The following is a 19542-nucleotide window of genomic DNA, read 5'->3' as shown; positions in this document are numbered from 1 at the left end:
GCTCCCCCTCCGCCCGCCGCCTCCTCCCCTCGCTGCCATCGGGCTGCCCGGCCCCACCGCCCGGAGCGGAGAGGAGCGGAGAGGGACACGGTTCTGTTTTTTTCCGCTCTCCCTTCGGCTCGTGTTGCAGTGCAGGTTAGCGAAGCGTCGGGATAACAGCCGGCGGGGAGGAAGCGGAGCTGCCCGGAGGAAGCGGGGCTTTGCGGACGCTGCCTCCAAACCCCCGGCGGCTTTCTACCTTCTCGCTGTTTTTTCCAGGCGATGCCACACCTCCCGAGGACACCGGGGACATCGGGTTTTGCTGAGCTTAGCATCTTCCCCCCGCCGTACCGGAGACATCAGACAGACGCTGCTCTGCCCTGAAGTGCGGACCTGCAACAGCTCTGGGAGGACTTCTGTCCCTCTGTCTCTTTCTCTCTCTCTTTCTCTCCAGTCCAAACCATTCCAAGACCCGACTTCCACCATCTGGAAATCTCACCCCTTTTATGTCCCTTCTCCTTTTCTACGATGACTCACCATTATTTTTAACTTTGAAGAGAGAGGAAATTATGGGGATCTTGGAAGCCTGTATTCCTCTCTAGGATTTCCCCAGGGTCAGATAATCGGTCTTACTAAGAGACACTAAGATTTGGCTTCTCCAGGTAATGTGATTTGTTTTCTGTGTGCCATGGCGCTTTGCAGAGAATGAGAGCAGCCGGGACACCAGCGGTCGAGGAGGGGGACTGCAGTGGTCCGCGGGCAGCTTGCACCCAAATTCAGGCAGCAGAGCCCAGCTCGGGGCGGGCAGAGCAGCACCCGCAGCCCTATGGCAGGGGCAGGAGGATGGGGACGGTGCCGAAGTTAAAGCGGAGCCTTTAGGGTTACCTGGAGGGTCGTGCCGGATTGCCTGCTGTAGAACCGTAGAATAATCTATGCACGGTTGAATGTTAACCCTTAAATGCATGCCTGGAAATGAGCCGAGCCCGCGCTGCCCCGCGGGTCCCCTCCCCGCTGTAGGGCTGGATGGGTTTTTGCTTCCATTCTCTTCCCTTCCCCCTCCTGGTTTTTTCTCCCCTCTTTCGAATTTTTCTTTTTAGCCGTAAAACCCAAAATGTTCTGTTTGGCCAATGGCGGTTCTGCCGTGCCGGTTGTGAATAGATGAGGGTTCCTCAGGTGTTTTCTCCCTTCTGCCCTATGGGTTTAGATGGGAGTTCTGAACTCTGATTAACTCAGATTAACCCCCCGAGGACGGCGGTAGGCAATGGTAGCGCAGGGAGCCGCTCTCCTCCCCCCAACTTTACTTCATCTCTCTCTTTCTCAGCAGGGGCAATTTTCTTTCCTTTTTTGTTTTCTCCTATTTTATCATCCCTTCGCCTTTTCATGAGACACTTCCACACCTACGTACCTGTCCTTCTGCAGGATAGTAGCCTTGCCCTGAGTCCGATCCCATCACCGGGCACTCGGAAGAGTTTAGCATAAGGATTTCCTTTCAACCCCAATATGACAGTTGCTACCGGAGATCCTGCAGACGAAGCTGCAGCTCTTCCAGGTCACCCACAGGACACGTACAACCCCGAGACCGACCATGAATGCTGCGAGAGGGTGGTCATCAACATCTCGGGGCTGCGCTTTGAGACTCAGCTCAAGACGTTAGCTCAATTTCCGGAGACTTTGCTAGGAGATCCTAAAAAGAGAATGAGATATTTCGACCCTCTCCGGAATGAGTATTTCTTTGACCGGAACAGACCCAGCTTCGATGCGATTTTGTACTATTACCAATCTGGAGGGAGGTTGCGGAGGCCCGTTAATGTGCCCTTGGACATCTTCTCAGAGGAGATCCGTTTCTATGAACTGGGGGAAGAAGCCATGGAGATGTTTCGGGAGGACGAAGGCTACATCAAAGAAGAAGAGAGACCGCTGCCGGAGAATGAGTTTCAGAGACAGGTCTGGTTGCTCTTCGAGTACCCCGAGAGCTCGGGCCCTGCCAGGATTATAGCTATTGTCTCTGTCATGGTGATTTTGATCTCCATCGTGAGCTTTTGCCTGGAAACGTTGCCCATTTTTCGGGATGAGAATGAAGACATGCACGGCAGCGGGCTGAGCCACCCTCCCTACTCCAACAGCAGCATGGGGTACCAGCAGTCCACCTCTTTCACAGATCCCTTCTTCATCGTGGAGACGCTTTGCATCATCTGGTTCTCCTTCGAGTTCTTGGTGAGGTTTTTCGCCTGTCCCAGCAAGGCTGGATTTTTTACCAACATCATGAACATTATAGACATTGTAGCCATCATCCCCTACTTCATCACCTTAGGGACAGAGCTGGCCGAGAAGCCGGAGGACGGCCAGCAAGGCCAGCAAGCCATGTCCTTGGCCATCCTCCGAGTCATCCGCTTGGTGCGGGTCTTCCGGATCTTCAAGCTGTCCCGGCACTCCAAGGGGCTGCAGATCCTGGGGCAGACCCTCAAGGCCAGCATGCGGGAGCTGGGCTTGCTCATCTTCTTCCTCTTCATCGGCGTCATCCTCTTCTCCAGCGCCGTCTACTTCGCCGAGGCCGACGAGAGCGAGTCCCAATTCCCGAGCATCCCCGACGCCTTCTGGTGGGCCGTGGTTTCCATGACGACTGTTGGCTATGGAGACATGGTCCCCACCACCATCGGGGGGAAAATCGTGGGGTCTCTGTGTGCCATCGCTGGCGTATTAACCATTGCCTTACCCGTGCCCGTCATAGTGTCTAACTTCAACTACTTCTACCACCGGGAGACGGAGGGAGAGGAGCAGGCTCAATATTTGCAAGTAACCAGCTGCCCAAAGATCCCCTCTTCCCCTGACCTAAAGAAAAGCAGAAGTGCCTCTACCATTAGTAAGTCTGATTATATGGAGATTCAGGAAGGTGTAAACAATAGCAATGAGGATTTTAGGGAGGAGAACTTGAAGACAGCCAATTGCACCCTAGCTAACACAAACTATGTGAATATCACCAAAATGCTAACCGATGTCTAGTCGCTAAAACCTAGTACCGTATTTAAAGCTGAAGTGGAACAATTGCAGATATTGAGTGCTGCTCTGCATTGTAGTTAACACAGTATTTTCTACGGTGTATATTTGGTTCTGCATGGGAAGCAATAGCTGTGTAAGTGACTTTTAACCTTTGATTTCCACACTGAATAACGTGCAAGCAAACAAACCGAACCATTTTGTTTCCCTTCTGCCATCCCAGGCTCGCTGGTTCCCAAAGGTGCAGAGCGGTCCGAGCACCGTGCCACAGCAGGGATGCAGGGATGCTCACTGGCACGGCCCCGTCCCCAGAGCCGGGCCACCAGCTTGGGGCTGGGGAAGGTCAGGCAGGGCTGGTTGCCTTGTTGGAGGGCTCAGGTTTCCAGCTCGGCAGTGCCAAGCTGAACGCATCGCCCCGGCTCGCGTTTCATAACGGAAAATGCTGCATGCTGCAATAGTTTGAGCCACTGCAGTATGCCAGTGAGAGGCCCAGGGGAGGGATAATTAGTCTGGCGGCACATTATTTATTAAGTCTTAAGTTTTCTATGCTAGGCACCGGGAGGGACGAGTAAACAAATCAAACGCTTGGATTTTATTGATTTATTCAGATGATACTTCCATCCACCACTATTTCCAGGATCACCAAAGACACCTCCACTGACACACTGAAAATGAGTTGGGAAAAAAGCATCTTTTTTTTTTAATATATATATCTATATATAAAACTGGAGCAACTATGCTGTGGCCTACAATATATTTATACTGCAGTGAAATTTAACCAGTAATACAGTACAGCTGCATGGGTATCTGTTGCATGAATCTGAATATTTAATACACACACAAATATATATTTTCTTAGTAGACTATACAGTATTTATGTTTATAGTGTTTATAGATTCTCCAGTGGCTCGGAGGAGATTTGTGGGGGCTAAAATATCTCTAATGTGTTTAGAAATGGGATGGGGATGGCATGTGCTGACAACAGCTTGATAGATAACAAGGCAAAGCCTGAGTGCCCCAGCACCCAGCCCCAGGAGCTGGCTCCGTGGAAGGTGAGCTGAAAGTTAAACACCTGCGCTCATTATGGGGCGAGTAATTAGTCATTAATCTCGGTGTCAGGAGCAGAAAGCGCAGCTGATCGGGCAGGGCTGGAGGAGCAGGTGGAATGGCAGGTATGGGCTCTCTGGACTTGTTTGGTCAGCAGTTTTCAGCCATTTCCCGTACAATTATTGTGTGTGTGTATAGATATTTAGAGAACGACTATAGGGCCGAATTCTCAGCTAATGTGAGCTCTTGGAGCCTCGGGGCTTCCTGGCTCAGGGGCCACATATGAGCTGTCCTGGGGTGTGTTTTGGGCTGGAAAATCCTGATTTCAGTCATGTCGAGCCCTAGGGCTGTTGGTTTTTCCTATATGGTGGACTGGATCCAAGCTTGTGCTTCCAAGCCGTTGCTTTTGCTTTGCCTTCTCCCAGGGTCTATTTGAGGGCTGTGTCGGGATGCAGACACCTCAGGATCATCCCCATTTCTTCTCCATTTCTGGTGTAACCTGGGGAGAGTTGGAGCTGGAGTCTGTTTTGGGGTTTCATCTGCTTTGCCCATCCCACTTGGATTTCCTTGTCTTTCCCCCATTGCTATCAAAGCCCAAGGGATGGGCCGGGCCAGGGGACCCCCGTGAGGTCACGGTCGAGCAAAGCCCCCAGTTGAAGGCATTTAGCAGCTCCTCCAGCTGGGGTGAACTGGGGCTGAATTTGGGCTCGATCAGCGCTTTGCTGCCGCCGAGTGCAGGTGTGGGAGGGAAGCCCGTGGCAGATCGTGGGAGTGAGGTCAGCTGGACATTCCTGGCCTCCCATGGGAAAACAATATTCACAACAATACAACAAACGGTGCTAGCGTATTCTACAGCAATGGTTCAAAATGCTGCTCGGGGCTGGATCCGTCCCTCGTGTTGACCCCACTCAGCCAGGTGGGATCTCTCATCTTTAATAAGTGATTGATTCAGGCCTAGCTCTGATCACCCAGGGTGCTGAGCACCACGCAGGGTTGGGTGCCTGCCCGAAATCACATCTTGTTGCATTGGGAACCCTCTCCTCCTCTTTGCTGCTACAGCTCTGCAATGGGCATCTCTGAAGCTCACCAACACCTGCAACACACACAACGAGAATCAACGCAACTGAAAGCAATAAATCTCTTTCTGAAGCTTGAATGGGATGGCAGAGGTGTGATTCCCAGGTGGCTGCTGCTCAGCCTCCATTGATCCAGCTTGCTGCGTGTCTATGGGGATGCGACTGCCCAGCCATGGGTGCCTGAGCACTGGGATGATCCCAACTTTGCTGTGCAGGAAAGCACCAGTGCTCAGGGTGGGCTGCTATGGGCGATTTGGGAGGATGCTGACTTTGCAAAGTGCCTGGTTGCTCATATCCTGCTAGCTTCAGGCCATTCACCTCCTGGCATCTCTGGCCATAGGTGGATCCTGCACTTTGTGCGCTCACTCAGGCAGATTCTAATGGGGAAAACCAGTTCGGGGAGGAGGGCATCTCTATGGTGGCCCTTGCAGCTTGTTTGCAGAGCGGAAAGGACCCAGATGTGTGCTCAGATGGGTTTTTCAGGGCAGGAAAGGTCTGTGGGGGTCAGAAGCCACCCACCAAGCTGCATGAAGCAGAAGTCTGGATTTCTCCCGCACACAGAGAAATGGTTTCCCTATAGCTTTTAATGGGATTTGTGCCTGCAGGTCGGAGCTCTAGTGCTATTTTGAGCTTTGCTTCTGACTCACTGATGTGATCTTGAACCAGTTTTCAGGAGGAGACTGTGATTTTTTTTCTTTCTTTCTTTTTTTTCTTGAGGAATTTGGTTTGAGAGCCTCCAGGCCCCCGAGGAGACGCTGAGCATCCCAAGCTCAGATTCAGTGGGTACAAAATTGGGATGTGAAGTGGCTCAGATGGAGGATGCCATAACGCAGTGGTTGGGTCTCCCTTCCCTCCTCTCATGGAGCCATTGGCCATGGGTGGGATGGAGAACCAACGCTATCCACTCTGTGTCTGCTCCTATGGTGGTACCCAGAGGAGGCAGGACCTGTATTCTAAGTTTTGCCCTTTGTGCCATGATTTTGGAGATGGGAAGTGGTGATTTCTAACAGCCAGTGCACGTTTAACTCTGTGAGCATCCAATCAGCCCTTCAACGTCCTCTGCAATATCTGCTAAGGGCAGTGAGGGGAGGCTCTTGTCTTGTCTGAGTGCTTTAGGAATGATGGGAGAAAATTAGCAATATGGACTGATGAGTTTTTGTCAGGAAAAATCTCTGCATCTTTGTGTTGTGTCGAAGTCCTATAAATCTGGATACTGAGCTATACCAAGAAAAGGATCTCTAGATTGGTGTTATGTGACTGTAGCATGTGGGTGTATAAATACGGGCATATTTGTGCATAAATACACAGAAGGAGAGAAAAAGACAGAGGAGGAGGAGGTATTTCAAGAATGGCCTTGCTTTGTTATCACATAACTCCCGGGTCAGTGTTGAAATTGCAGCCAAAAGCCTGTGGACTTTCTGGGTTCACAGTATCCCTAAGGAGGGGCCCAAGGGAAGGAGATCTGGATTCATCCTCAGAGGTGGCATCAGCTCTGAGCATCCCTGCACGCATCCCAGCAGCTTTTCAGTATCTCTTCTCTGGAACCCAAATCCTCACCATGGGTCCTTTGCTGGTATGTTTGTGGTGGTGCAGGCAAAGACAGCCAGAAGTCAAAGGGGTTTGCTGGGCTGTGCAGGGTGACTTTGCTGGGTTTGTCAGTAATGGTTGGGTTTTGGTTCCTTTGAACCATGCTGGGATTTTAGTCCCAGGGCTGAGGTGTGTTTCCCTTGGGTTTTGTGTTCGTGGGGGATCTCAGTGGTTTACGTGGATCAGCAATCAGCGTTTTCTTTGGCCAGCATGCTGCAGGGCTGGGGGGTGAAGAGAGGAGGATCCAGCTCCAAATCACTTGGGTTTGCAACCAAAAAAAGTCTACAGCTCCCTCTTCGTGCCCATGGCAGCACCCAGCACATCGCCTTGTCCCTGCCATCAGGGTCTGGCAATGAGGGTCCTTGTAGCCATCCCTACCCCCATGACCTTGATTTCTCCATGAAATGATGGATCTGGCTGCCCTTAGTCCACACCATGCATGGAGGGAGGAAAACCCCTCACCCTCATTCCTTGTTGGTGGGATGGTTGGCTTGGGGGAGCTGCTGGACATCAGTTGAGCACAGCCCTGTCTCAGGGGCCATGCGTGTGTCAGACACCCTGCCTGGTTGCTCTGGGCACGGGTTGGTTGTTTTTTGGTTTTATTTGATCATCCTTCTGTCGTGTATAAGACTGTAATTATCCGTTTGCACTTGCTCCCTCGTTGCTTGAGACTGCACTCTTGTCCTCCAATGTCACCCACTAATCGTTGCTGGAAGAGCAAGGGAAAAACAGGCATTGGATCAAAGCTGTGCGTGGTGCCTCATTCGAGTGAATCGATAGGAAGAGGAAATCCAAGAAGGACTCATCCTACCGATGCTGGAGCCGAACCTTGTGTTGCCGTGGTTACGGGAGAAATGGGACCAGGAATGGAGAGAGGCCTATAAACTGGTAGAGGAGGACTCGTGGGAATTTCAAGTCATTTAACCATGCGTTTGCTAGACAAAAACGTAGACACCAGCTGTATCTGAATTGCACAGTGTGTATAGACGTTCCTGCTCTCATTGACGGCACAGGGGTGTCCCTGGGGTCGGGCACATCCATGGGGTGGGACACCCACGTCAATAGGGCCGACCATTGTATATAGGTATACAGATCTGTGTACATACATATTCCAAATGAGCATTTGCTGTCTGGTTTATCATGAGTGTATATAATTTATTCTTCACAGAGTATCACAGATTTTGTAAATATCGACACTAATTAAGAGGAAATAAATATGTATATTATTGAGGAGCTATTTTGGTATCCGTTCTGTGGAGGGTGGGGGGGGAAAGGGGGAAGACAAGCAAATGTATTTCTGGTAGGCTGGGTTATTGTGTGGATCTAAACCTTGAGAGATGAAGAGAATTCCCTTCTGTGTGGAGCCAGGAGTTGGGCAGGATGGTCCTTATGGGTCCCTTCCAACTCGGGATGTTCTGTGATGGAAAAATCACTATGGGGTAAAGACCCATGGAAGGGGCTGAGCTGTGGGTTGGTGCTGTGCTTTGGGCTTTTAGCAAACCTCCAGCAATGGGAGACTGCAGTGGGGACTGAAATGCAAATATTTCATCCCAAACCTGCAGGTTCTTTCCCTGAAGGGTTTGGGATCAGTTCTCATAGGCAGGTCCCCAGGCTGGGCTCAGACATTCCTATGCAGCCCAAACCAGCCTACTTCCAGGTCCTCTCACATCTCACTGGGACTCTCTGAGCTCCACTGCTGACACTGTGGGATCTGCAAGCAGAGATTTGCTGTTTTTCAATTCTTCGTATTGGGGAAACATACTTTTTTCTTGCCATGGTGACAACCCAGTCTCTAAAATGCATCCTACCCACGGCATGACTTGTTTTTTAGCTAGAAAATCCAATTTCTTCTCCACGGAGATGTGACTCAGGTCAGTGACACGGCTGGAGCCCCTGCCACGGATCAGCACTGCTCGTGGCATCGCTCGCCAGAGAGCTGAGAAGGATTTGGCAGCAAACCCAGCAGAGCCAGCAACAAGTTGGAGCTCAGGACTTTGGCTTTCCCACGCTGCTTCCCACCTCAAGCAGCCTCCGTGGTCTTGGATGTACCCAGGGAGGAGCAATAACCCAAGGGCAACCTCAGGTGCAGTGCCTACATTTATCCATGCTGGCCAGACACACGTACCAGTGGCACTGGAGCTGTTTTTAACTCTTGCAGCTTTCCTGAGGCAGCTCCCTGCAGGCTCCAAGAGCCTCAGGTGCCCATTCTGGTGGTACAGAGCTGGGCTACAGCTGGAATCCTTTCTGCCACACAGGGGACACCCTGTCCTGCTCTGTGCCTCAGTTTCCCCATGTATAACAAAGCTCAGGACCTGCATATTGCAAAGCTCAGCTCAGTGCTGGGGCAGAGCAAACGCATCACTGGATGGAGGAGCCCATGGTTAGATCATTTAAGTAGGAAAGGAGGGCATTTAAATACAGGGGGGAAAAATGGAACGTGAAAAGGTGAGACAACAATTTACAAGCGAAATTGGCAGCATCCTCATTGCAGTGCTCACTGTCGTGTTGGTAGCTGCCCCATTTGGGCCACTCCATGCTCCTCAACCCCATTTCTGAGCCCAACAAACCCCAGCCCCTTCACTCCTATCTCAGTCTGGCTGATTCTGGGCTCATAAATATCCAAACAGCTCTTGGTGTGAGGGGGTTGCAGCAGAGTCTGCTCTGCACAGCACTCCGCAGGGATGGCAGGAGGAGGCGGTGAGGCGGATGCAGCAATTATTTTAAACTGCTGCTCTGCCAGCAATGCTGCAGCACCGTGCCCATGCACGGAGGATGCTGATGATGTCAGGGCATGAATTGTCATGCTTGGGCTTTTACGGCCTTCCAAAGAGCAAAGGGTGGGGTGGAAGACCCACACGTCCGATGGAACCGATCCCCCTGGTACCACCCGACCTACATTCTTGCTCTCCTTTTACTGAGCATTGCTTCTCCACCTCATGGATCTGCTCTGAATTAAAGAGGTCTTTGAGGCAGCAGAATGGCATTGTTCTTCATCCTGGGGAGGACACACCATGCGTGTTTACTTTCTCCTCTTTGGAGTCTCAAGCCCTTGAAATCCTGCTTAGTGACATCAAGGAAGGAGGTGACCCAGGTGCCAAGAAAGCTCTTCCACTGCTGCTTGCCCTGGGAAGCTCAGGTTGCTAAACCCCATTAAAGCCCATTGCACGCACCCCAGGGACGAGCAGGGATTTTTAGCTGCCCTATTACCAAACCTACCTCCATTTGGCCAAGCAGGCGCTGGGATCCTGAGAGCAGCTCCTGGAGTGGGGCTGCAGAAACCCATCAATAAAACGCTGACAGATGGGGAGAGGTTGGAAAGAGGGGAAGGGAACACAGAACTCTGCCACCCTGCTGGCAATGCCCACTAGGAATTGCTGGGTGTGCACTGAGTTGGTGCAGGATGACACCATCACTGCTGCAGTGCCTCGGGTTCTGGATGACCTTTGCTGAGCTGCTGGGTGCAAAATCTGCAAGTGTGGGTGTGCGAAGAGGAGCCCCCGCAGCCTATCTTTAGTTAACCTCCAGGCAAAGGTTTGGAGCTTGAGATGCACATTTATCCTGCAGCTCTGGAAATCAGGCCAGGTCCCTCTTTCTCTTCCCACTTTCTTTTGCTCCTTCGTCTCCCTCCTTTGCATTTGTGCTGGGTGTTGAAAAGCCTATTCCTGGGAGCACTGCTCATCCACACCCCAGCACGAGGTACAGGGCAGGAGAAGGGGAGCTGCAGGCAGTGCCTGCAGGGCTGCTGTCTCCATGAGAGCAGTACCAGGGTGTGCTGAAGAACCACAAATCTCCCCTTCTACACAATCACAGCTGAGACTGGTGGGGCCCTGGGTCTACAGTGCATGAGGGCAGACAAGATAATGAGGAGTGATGCAAGAAACAACAGACCTGAAACCAGAGCTGCCCAAATATTAGCCCCTTGCTCCTAGGATGCCTTGGTTTCATGGGGAAGGCAGCACCCAGCTGCAGTTCTCAGCCCAAGGTGCTGAGGATGTCACATTTCCATGGACCCCTTTGAGCTGGGGAGGTGAAAAAAGAAGAGCCATAGGGAAAGTGGCTGTGCTTTTAATCCTAAAGTGTAAGGGTGGGAGAAGGTGGGTCTGCGGTTCATGGGAGATGGACTAAAGGCTCAGCAGCAGGTTTGTGCATTGCTGCCATTGGGGCAAAGCAGAATGAGAGCTCTCCCCAGCCCCAAGGTGCATGAGAGATGGGATTGACCCACGTCCCAGTCGCACGATGCTGTGCTGTGAGTCTTTGGGCAGTTGTTGGTTTGTGACTCACCGAGCTCTGTGACCCCAGGCACAGCTGCAGGGTTTGCAGTGAGACCCCAGGGCTGGCAGCAGCTTGGCGTGTTTGTTTTGCTGCTGCTTTAACACAGCTCTTGGATAGAACAGAACTGGTTGGAGGAGCTGGAGAGCCAAGGTCAGCCAGCGCCCTGCAGCCCCCACATCTGCTGCCATCACACTCTGTGATGCCATGATCCTCTGTGGGCAGGATCAGACCCAAGGACACGTTTTATCCAGTGAGAGATGGAGGTGGGGTCAGGCAAAGGAAACAGCACAAACATCTTCTGCCAGGCATCTGCTCCCCGCCTGGCAAAAACTGCCAACCGAGCACTGTTTGAAAGCGTTGCCTTTCCTGACCTGGCGCTGGGTTATCTTCCACTGTCCTTTTATCCTTGGCTAATTAAAGGCAAATCTCTGCAGAAGGAACACACTTCTTCACATGTGAGCATTAATAACTAGAAAGTGGCTGTGAATGCTCTGAGGCTGCTGCGGAAATCCTGGGCAGAAATAGCATTTTTATCTCACAGCTTTGGCTCCGGGGATAATAAACTTCTGAGGTTTAGAAGGAGGCAACAGCAGATCCAGTCCCATATGGCTTGAGTTTACAAAAGGATCAGCCAAATGGACAGACTTAATTCCTAAGTCATCCCTGAGCAGGACCTTGGGGTGATGCTGAGGTCCCCAAAGTCTCCTTATCCCGCATGGATGCTGCAGGGAATGGCTGCTCACCCCCAGGCAGCCCAAAGAACTTTATTCACAAATGTTTTTGTGTGTTTTCAGTTACTGAAATACCCTGACAAGCTCAGAGATGAAATGAAGTATCGAGTGTTTGGTATAGCAGAGCATCATTTCGTGGCATCCAGTAAGGCTGGCAAGAGGCAGGCATTGATAGCAACTATTCTTATTCTGATGATGACATTATGTGGCTCTTACAGAGTGCTTTTCATTAGTAGCTCTAAAGTGCTTTGCGAAAGAAGAGATTCAGATGTCTCGAACTGTCTGCAGTGATTTCAGTGGAGGAGCCTGGGCTCGTGCAGAAGCTCTTAGCTCAGTTCTGGTTGCAGGGCAGGGATCTCTGCTCAGCTCCCAACCACCATCATGGCATTTATTTATTGCTCAACCTTTGGGAGCCTTCCTGCACGGCACAGCCCCGAGCTGGAACCCTTTTCCATAAATAATTCCTCTGGGAACCCCCCAGCAGCCTCATTCCACCTGCAATAAATGCAACAGGCTGATGGGAAACCCAAAGCTTTTTGTCCATTTGTGCATTTCCTTCAGTGCCAGCGCTGCTGTCTGCACTTGGAGCTCATTCTTCTGCTTCCTGCAGTGTGCAGGAGTCAGGCCACGGGAGGCTGCCTTTTGCCATTTGGTTCCTTTAGCACTGGGAAACATCCATGGTTGTTGGCAAGTGTGGACCTCTATCTTGGGCTCCTCCATCACTGGACATATACAAGGATGCACTCTATGGAAGAACCACGTGCAAACACATCCATTAAATCCCATCCTCCTTGCCTTGGTTCAGCCTCAGTGATGATGCTGCAGCAGAAAACAACTCAAAGGTTCCAGTGGCTCCCAGGTGGGATTTTGCCATGCTGGCCATGGTAGGAGTTGTCCCTGGAAGAAAAGAGGCCCCCAACAGCTCCAGGAAGAGAAGCAAAAGCATCTTTGACTGCTTTGATGCTGTGCGGGATGAACAGGATGGCTCTGGGATGCTCTGCTGGAGAAAGAGGGTTTTCTGCCCGGCTCCTCCCTGGATTTCTGTGGGGTCTGAGGGGCTCTGCTGTGTGGGCGCAGCTCCCACTTCTCCGTCCTCTCCTCCCCAGCAGCAGCATCAGAACCGCCGGCTCAGCACAAAGCTGCAGCATCGCAGCTCAAGGATTAGACATTCATTTGCCATAAATAGAAAATTGGGGGAATGTGTTTTAGCGCATTAAATGTATAGAGAGCGGCTGCTGATGCGCAGGAACATGACCGCCCTATCGATCCCTGTTCTCATCCTGCTCCCTCCCTCCCACCAGCTTGGATGACCCTCACTCTGTGACAACCAGAGGCTGTGATCCCATGACCAAGAGCTGGGATTTGTCACCATGCTGGGGCTCAGGAGTCACAAATCCCAGCATCAGCCCCTACCCCGCTGCCCTGCTCCCTGCCGGTGCTCTCATCCTATGCAGGCATCCCCAGGAGGGCATCTCCATTTGCTCTCAGTGTCAGGAGCCCTGTTACGGTCATCGGAGAGAAAAAGAAACTCCTCCTCGTGATTCATTCGGCTTAATTTAGCCATGTGCCTCGAGGCCAGAAAAGGCATGCCTTAGAAGAAGCCATTTTTCTGCATTGGTGATGAAAGGAGGCAGGGAAATAAGCTGAGATGGATGCAGATAGCTGCTGTTGATATAAGGGACGGGGCTTGGATTTACAGGACACTGGTGCCTGAATTCCCCTTGGTAAAACCTGGCAGTGAGGAGCTGCATGGGATGGAATGGCTTTAACTTGTGCAGAGAAACGTGTTCTTGTAAGGCATGCCTCTTCTGGCCCAAAGGAACGGTGTAGAGGAGGCCCTCTCTGCTGAACATGGTGGTGCCCTTGGAAACCAGTCTCCATGAGATCCTCCCAGACACGGCTCTGTACGTACGAGATAAATCCCCTCGGGAGACAAGGTGGTGGGGTGCAGGATCCCATAGGTGCCACCTCTCCCCACACCAGATAGGAGCCATCCTCTCCCTCGTAGCACTGCTTTCTGGCAATGTGAGAGGATCCCCAGGGTCCCATGGCCACGCAGGGGCCAACAGAGCTGTGTGGCACCCGGCACACTGCTCCCTGTGCTGCTCAGCTGCTCCAGCTGTACCTGCACCCATCTGCCACCGTTCCAGTGCCCTGACCAAGCTCACGTCCCTGGATTTACTCCAATTTTATGCCTGATGAGGCTCAAACCTGACGTTGCCAGTTAATGGACCTTAAAATGCCTAGAGATCCTGGCCCTCATCCTGGTCCTGCTTTCCTGGCTTTGTGGAAGGTGAGGTTTTGCTGCTGATGGTGCAGCTGAAGGAGCTCGAGTCCCATAGAAGTTCTCCTAATTTGGGGTGAAGGCTGTTCCTATAGGCATGGCCTGATGGCTACACATGCCCAAGCCAAGATACTTTGTCCTCTCCACCATTTCTGCCTGCAAGAGGATTTCCATGCCCAACAGTGGATCAAAAGTGACTGCCTGGGGGTTGATGAGGCATCTGCAGGGAGATCAGGCTGAAGCCAAGCATCTCGGAGCAAGAAATGTCCTTCTCAGCATGTCCTGGGGATGTTTCCACCCTGGAGCAAAGCCACCCCTTTTCAGTGATTTCCTGCTTATTTCATAAATGCATTGGGAAGGATGGGGAGATTTTCAGTGGCCTCAGGAGAGACAAGAAGTCTCGCACGGTCCTTCTCCCTATTGATCCGACCTTCCAAATAAGACTTTCTTCTGAAAGCTGTTGCCTCGGTTGCCCATCTTTCCTCCAAAGCCTTCCTGCAAAGACTGCAGCTGGCTGCTGCCTTCAGCGCTTCAGCTCACGCTTGCAACTGCCATGTTTATAAATAAATGATGAGCAGATTGATTAGTCACTTCCCTCCGACTCCAGGCCTCTCACCCTCAACCGTTTATTGGCTTAAATGGAATCCTTGCCCAAGACTTCAAGATAGGAGCAGCGTGCAGCTCCCCATGGGATGAAGATGAGTGTTTAAGCATCAGAAAAACCTCCTCTTCAACTTTTCCCCCTCCTAGCTTGGGTACAGGGCTGGGTTTTGTTTCCCTGCTTCCCCATGGGGTCTCTTATGATGTACGCAGACCCCTGGGGAGGGATGAAGAGGAGGCAGTTGAAGGGTGGATGACCCACTGGGGATCACCCTGCAGTGAATCCTTGCTTTGTGGCCATGCACCATCGGATTTTATTGCAGGTGGTAAGGGGGGATGCTGGGGTTTGCTCCCATCAATCCCTACCTGCTCACAAGCCTGCAGCCCCCACCGCTGCCCCCCGTCCCCCCCACGCCACGTTTGCACCCTCCTTGCTGCCATGCAGCTGCACGTTCCTATTTAGAGAAAATCTATAAACCACTCAGTACAGAGAGAACCTGCCAGCCTTCCCGTGGACTTCTGCAGCAAATTGATTAGGGCCAGATCCTGCCCTTCTTTTTGCCCCCTTTTCTCTTTTTTCTGAAGCCACCTGGGACCTTCCCAGTGGCAGCACTCAGCACCCTGTGGGCCCCATCCTGCTCCATCTCATGCCCATATCCCAAGCCCGGTGGTGTCCCCCATCAGCCCTGAGGTTTTGGGATATCTACCTCTCACTTTAGTTCCAGAAGAGGGGGAAGTGACCAAGAGCTGACCTGAAGGTTGGCAGTCAGTTCATCTGCACGTTCTCCTTGCCTTCCGCAGGCTCCAGAATCAGTGGGTATGGCTGGAATAAACCAAACACATAAAGCCAGAGATGCCAAGAAGCTGCAGACCTGAATCCCAACCTCAGAGGAAAGAGGAAACCATACCCAGATAACATCCGTGTGCTCCTATACCCAGACAGTCCCAGCATCAGGCCAGGACCAGGCAGCTGCTGTGGCCACAGAGGATGGTGTAGAGATCAGAGCCATTCCTGAGCATGGAGCCTGGGGAAATGGCTTTTTTTTTTTTTTCACTGAAAAACAATGACTCATTTACTGAATGCCTCTTCTTTTATTCCTTTTCTGTTTTGGTTGTTGTGGAAAACATAGCGTTTTGATTAATATCTTGGCTTGGGAATGGGGATGAGGAAAAAGATGTGAAGTTTTCTAAGCATCCCATCAGGAATTTGTAAAACGAAATGTCACTTTTTCTAGGGAAAAAAAAAGTCTCCAGATGTTAAATTGGTTGGGATAAGTCTCGTAAAAGGCTGCAATGAAGAGAACCACTCGGCTCAAAGCAACACTTGTCCCAACCTCCAAACTGCAATTTTTCTGCTGTCCCAAACTCTGATTCTAGGGAAGCAAAACAACCCCAAATTGCACCCAAAGAGAGGAGAGCTGTTTCCAGGCCTGAAGTTGTCTTAGGTGAAGGATGATGGGGATCTGTGGCCAGATCTGCAGCACACGCACATCCTCATACGTGCAGGGAGAAGTGCAAGAATGAAGGGTACCCAGTACATTTAGAACCACCCTTGCAAAGCTGCAATACTCACAGATATGGGAAGGGCTGCAAATTACCAAAGCAAGAAGAAGTGTTTGGGCACATGGAGGCTTCCCAGGGCACCACTGCCCTGCAAATGAAATTAACTGAGTGGGTTTTGGTTGTTGAGAGCATCCCCACTTCGTGCAGTGCTCCCAGTTGGACATATGGACCCTCATCCTAAATACCCCCAGAAGGCTGCACCCCAATTCCAGGCTGAGTTCTGCTTGGGAAGCCTGGAGATGGCACAGGGCTGTGTGTTATTTCAATGCCAGAGGTTGTTTTCTTGTTTTCCAGATGGAGTGCAGGGAGTTGCAACTGCAAGAGGAGATTTGCTTGTTGATTTTGTGGCCATTATAAATTCATGCAAAATTTTGAGGCTTTGAGCCAGGGGACAGCAGAGGAGGAGAGGGAAGGAAAGCACTGAAAGCTGAACATTTATCCAAAAAAAAATCCCCTATTTCCTATGGTGGAAATATCATCTTTTCCAAACTGCCCTTTTGTGGTTGCACAGAAAGGCTTGGATATTTGCTATCTGATGTAAATCCATTTTTTTCCCTGGGGCTCCCTTGTCCCTGGTGCACACCAAGCCAAGGAAATGTCCCCTCTGTCCCCTTCCCACCTCCTCATGGCAAACCACGCCGCAGGCTCCCCTTCACCCTCCCAAAGTTCAGCTCTAGACATCTTGGTGCTATTTAAATATTTACAGCAGACGGTGGTAAAAAAGATTGAGGCATGAATTATTCACAGCCTCGCTTTTATCTTGGCCACGCGTTCGGGTTTTGCAGAGAGGATTCCTCCGGTTGGAAGAGGATGTGCTGAGCAAAGTGCTGGAGGATGTGGGGAGGGAAAGGGGGTCTTAGGGTGAGCCCATGGTGAGAGGGAGCTGGCGTTGGTGCAAGATGCTTCTTTCCTCTTACACGTCTCGCTTGGCACAGCTGGCCAGCAGGAAACGCCTCTGGATTTAGGTGCTCCCATGGGCATGTTGGAGTTTTCCAGGTGTAGGGTGCTGCAGGACACCACGTGTGGTGTAAGGCACAGCTCCAGGCTCAGCACTGAGCCTCTTCCTAGGGGAAGGAGGAAAATTTAGGAAGCTCTGCATCCCCCTGAGCTGTCATTGCTTTGGGATTCACCTGAGCTGCCACTGCTTTGGGCATGCCTGGCACTGGGCCATCCTGTAGCCCAGCCTGCATGGCTTGCAAGGCAGTGTTTTCCCACGTATGCATGGTTTCCAGCAAATAGGGGATACACTGAGAATCCCTCCATATTCTTGTTTGTCGTGAGTAATTTATTGGGGGTGGTACAGCCTCAAAGATACTCTCAGAAAGCAAAACTCAACCTCCTGCAAAACAGTTTTCCCGAGGGCTCAAAGGATTAATTTGAGGCAAAAATAAGAGAGCTGAAAAATCTCAGTTGTGAAATACAGTTGGAAAATCCACTTTGGCCTGCCTGTCCCTGGCAGGACTGCCCCCAACACCCAGAGCTACTCGATCTGGATGCCTCCCAGAAGGGAATAACCCATGCAGGGCTACAGATGGGAATGGGGCAGACGATGCCAATCTCCTTGTCTGCTCTGAAAGGAGCTGTATTTGCAAAACATCATAATTTGCGAAGCTGATAACCAAGCAAGGCAGGAGCATGCTTGGCCAGTGAGCCATGCAGGCTGCAGCAGCTTGCAAAGGGCAGGACATCCCTGGCTGTTGGCTATGCTGATTTGCACTGCAGGAGGATGCAGCTCTCTCTGGCTTTCCAGGCTGTTGCATTTTATCTGCTCGCAGTGGGAGGCGTGCAGTGCTCCACAGCTGCCATGGGGCCGTTTGATTTGTGGCTCTGCTGCCTTCTGCATCCCCAGTGAGAGCAAAATGGAACTTGGGTTCCACAGCTTCCATCTCCCCAGGTCCTTGGCGGAGCAGCACGAGGGGAACAGGCAGCCAAGGAGACTCAGAGTGCGGGATTCCCCCTACCTGCTGTGTTCCCATCCTTTTGGCACTGGGCTCAGCAGCTGTGCCCCTGTGCCTCAGTTTCCCCAAGCCTGCCACAGCCACTCTACAGTGTTCTAGGGATCAGCTTTGCTCTGCATCACCATCAGTTGCTTCCAGCCTTTCCTGAGAGGGTGTTTCCTTGCATATTCCCTATGGGGAAATGAGCAGTGAACCCTTGGATGCCCTGTGCTGGAGCAGCAGCAGTTGCACACCCAGCCTGATGCTCTGTGTTATCAGTCTGCAAACAGAGGAAGCTTCAGGGTTTTGCAGGTGGGAAAGGCTATGCTTCCCTGCTTGTGGATGAGTGGCCACCTACCAGCGCCGGGGATCCTCTACGCTGTTATTCAGCCATAATCAGAAAAATGCTAAAGTGATTTTACATAATGAATCTCACAGCTTTATCCCAGCGAGGGCAGGATCATGGGGTGTGAGTGAGAGGCCGTTCCTATTTAGCAGCTGGGGATATGAGGAGATGATGGGAGCAGGAGAGAAATTCAGGTTACACTGAGGGCTTACCCAGCCTTGTAATTAAGGGCTATCCCTTCCTTGGGAAAGACCCGTAATTATCTCCTTGCTCCCAGAGGAGAATTAGTCATTGCTGGGCCCAGAACAGCAGTTGTTATTTTGCCTTTCTCACTGCACTGAGGCCCATCCCTGTGCGTGTGTCCAAACTGGAGGCAGCTGCAAACCAACGTGGGATTTCAATGGGCTCCAACACCCCCAAACCAGGCTCTGGAATCCCCACATCAGCCCCTCCTCAGGCTCTCAGTGTGCCAGGAGCCAGCTGGGATGTGCACAGGGGAAGCACATCTTGCAGCTTTATGGGGCTCAGCTCCCCCAGGGTCCCACTGCCAACCTTGGCTGCCCACTGAAGAACACAGGGATGGGAACAAAGCGGTGATGCTCTGCTACCATCACTGCTCACTTTCACCCTTAGTAGGGGACGGGGAGGGAAGATGCTGCAATCAGCATCAGAGCTGGGCTCTAACGGAACACCCAGCACCACAGGTGTTCCACATTAACACTTTTTCCTCCCCATCCCCTGCCCATTTCCTAGATTTTCACCCAGACTTTCAGCCTAGCCAGTGCATCTGCTCCCAATCAGCAGGAAAACCCAACCAGGAGCTTCACATGGTTTGAAGGCTCTGGGTTATTTGGGCACACGAGAAACGAGGCCAGTAATCTGGTGAGCAGCTCCACCTGCCTGAGGTTTGAAAAGAGGCTTGGGCAGAGGGAAAGCAGCTTGGGATCAGCTCTGGGGCTGGTGGTTACAGCTCCAGATGCTCTGTGGTGAGGGCAGCAGAGTAGGGCTGCATTTGTCTGGGTGGGAGGTGGGGATTTGGGGCTTGCTCTGCTTCCCACCAGCCGGTTTTGCAGTCTTGTGTTGTAGCAGTTTGTTGCGTGGGGGGGGGGTGGTAGGAGGGACGGGA

The 19542-nt window shown here is 51.7% G+C and overlaps 1 protein-coding gene across 2 annotated transcripts in view; it reads left to right on the top strand.

Moving 5' to 3' along the window:
- Positions 1–6: 6 nt before the first annotated feature.
- The window catches only part of LOC100541076 (potassium voltage-gated channel subfamily A member 2), a 28569-nt gene continuing 9033 nt past the window's right edge, over positions 7–19542 (top strand). Inside the window, exons 1-3 of one of the 2 annotated variants that reach the window (XM_010724265.2) lie at positions 7–135; positions 259–641; positions 1301–2529. In XM_010724265.2, the coding sequence (XP_010722567.1) occupies positions 1480–2529 (1050 nt within the window). In that variant the 5' untranslated portion in view covers positions 7–135; positions 259–641; positions 1301–1479. Of the gene's footprint in view, positions 136–258; positions 5177–19542 lie in introns of those variants that run through there. The other variant, XM_019623282.2, reaches the window with a different exon arrangement.

This window comes from Meleagris gallopavo, chromosome 28 (genome assembly GCF_000146605.3).
Source record: "Meleagris gallopavo isolate NT-WF06-2002-E0010 breed Aviagen turkey brand Nicholas breeding stock chromosome 28, Turkey_5.1, whole genome shotgun sequence".
NCBI lineage: Eukaryota > Metazoa > Chordata > Aves > Galliformes > Phasianidae > Meleagris > Meleagris gallopavo.
This window is presented reverse-complemented; position numbering and strand designations above follow the sequence as displayed.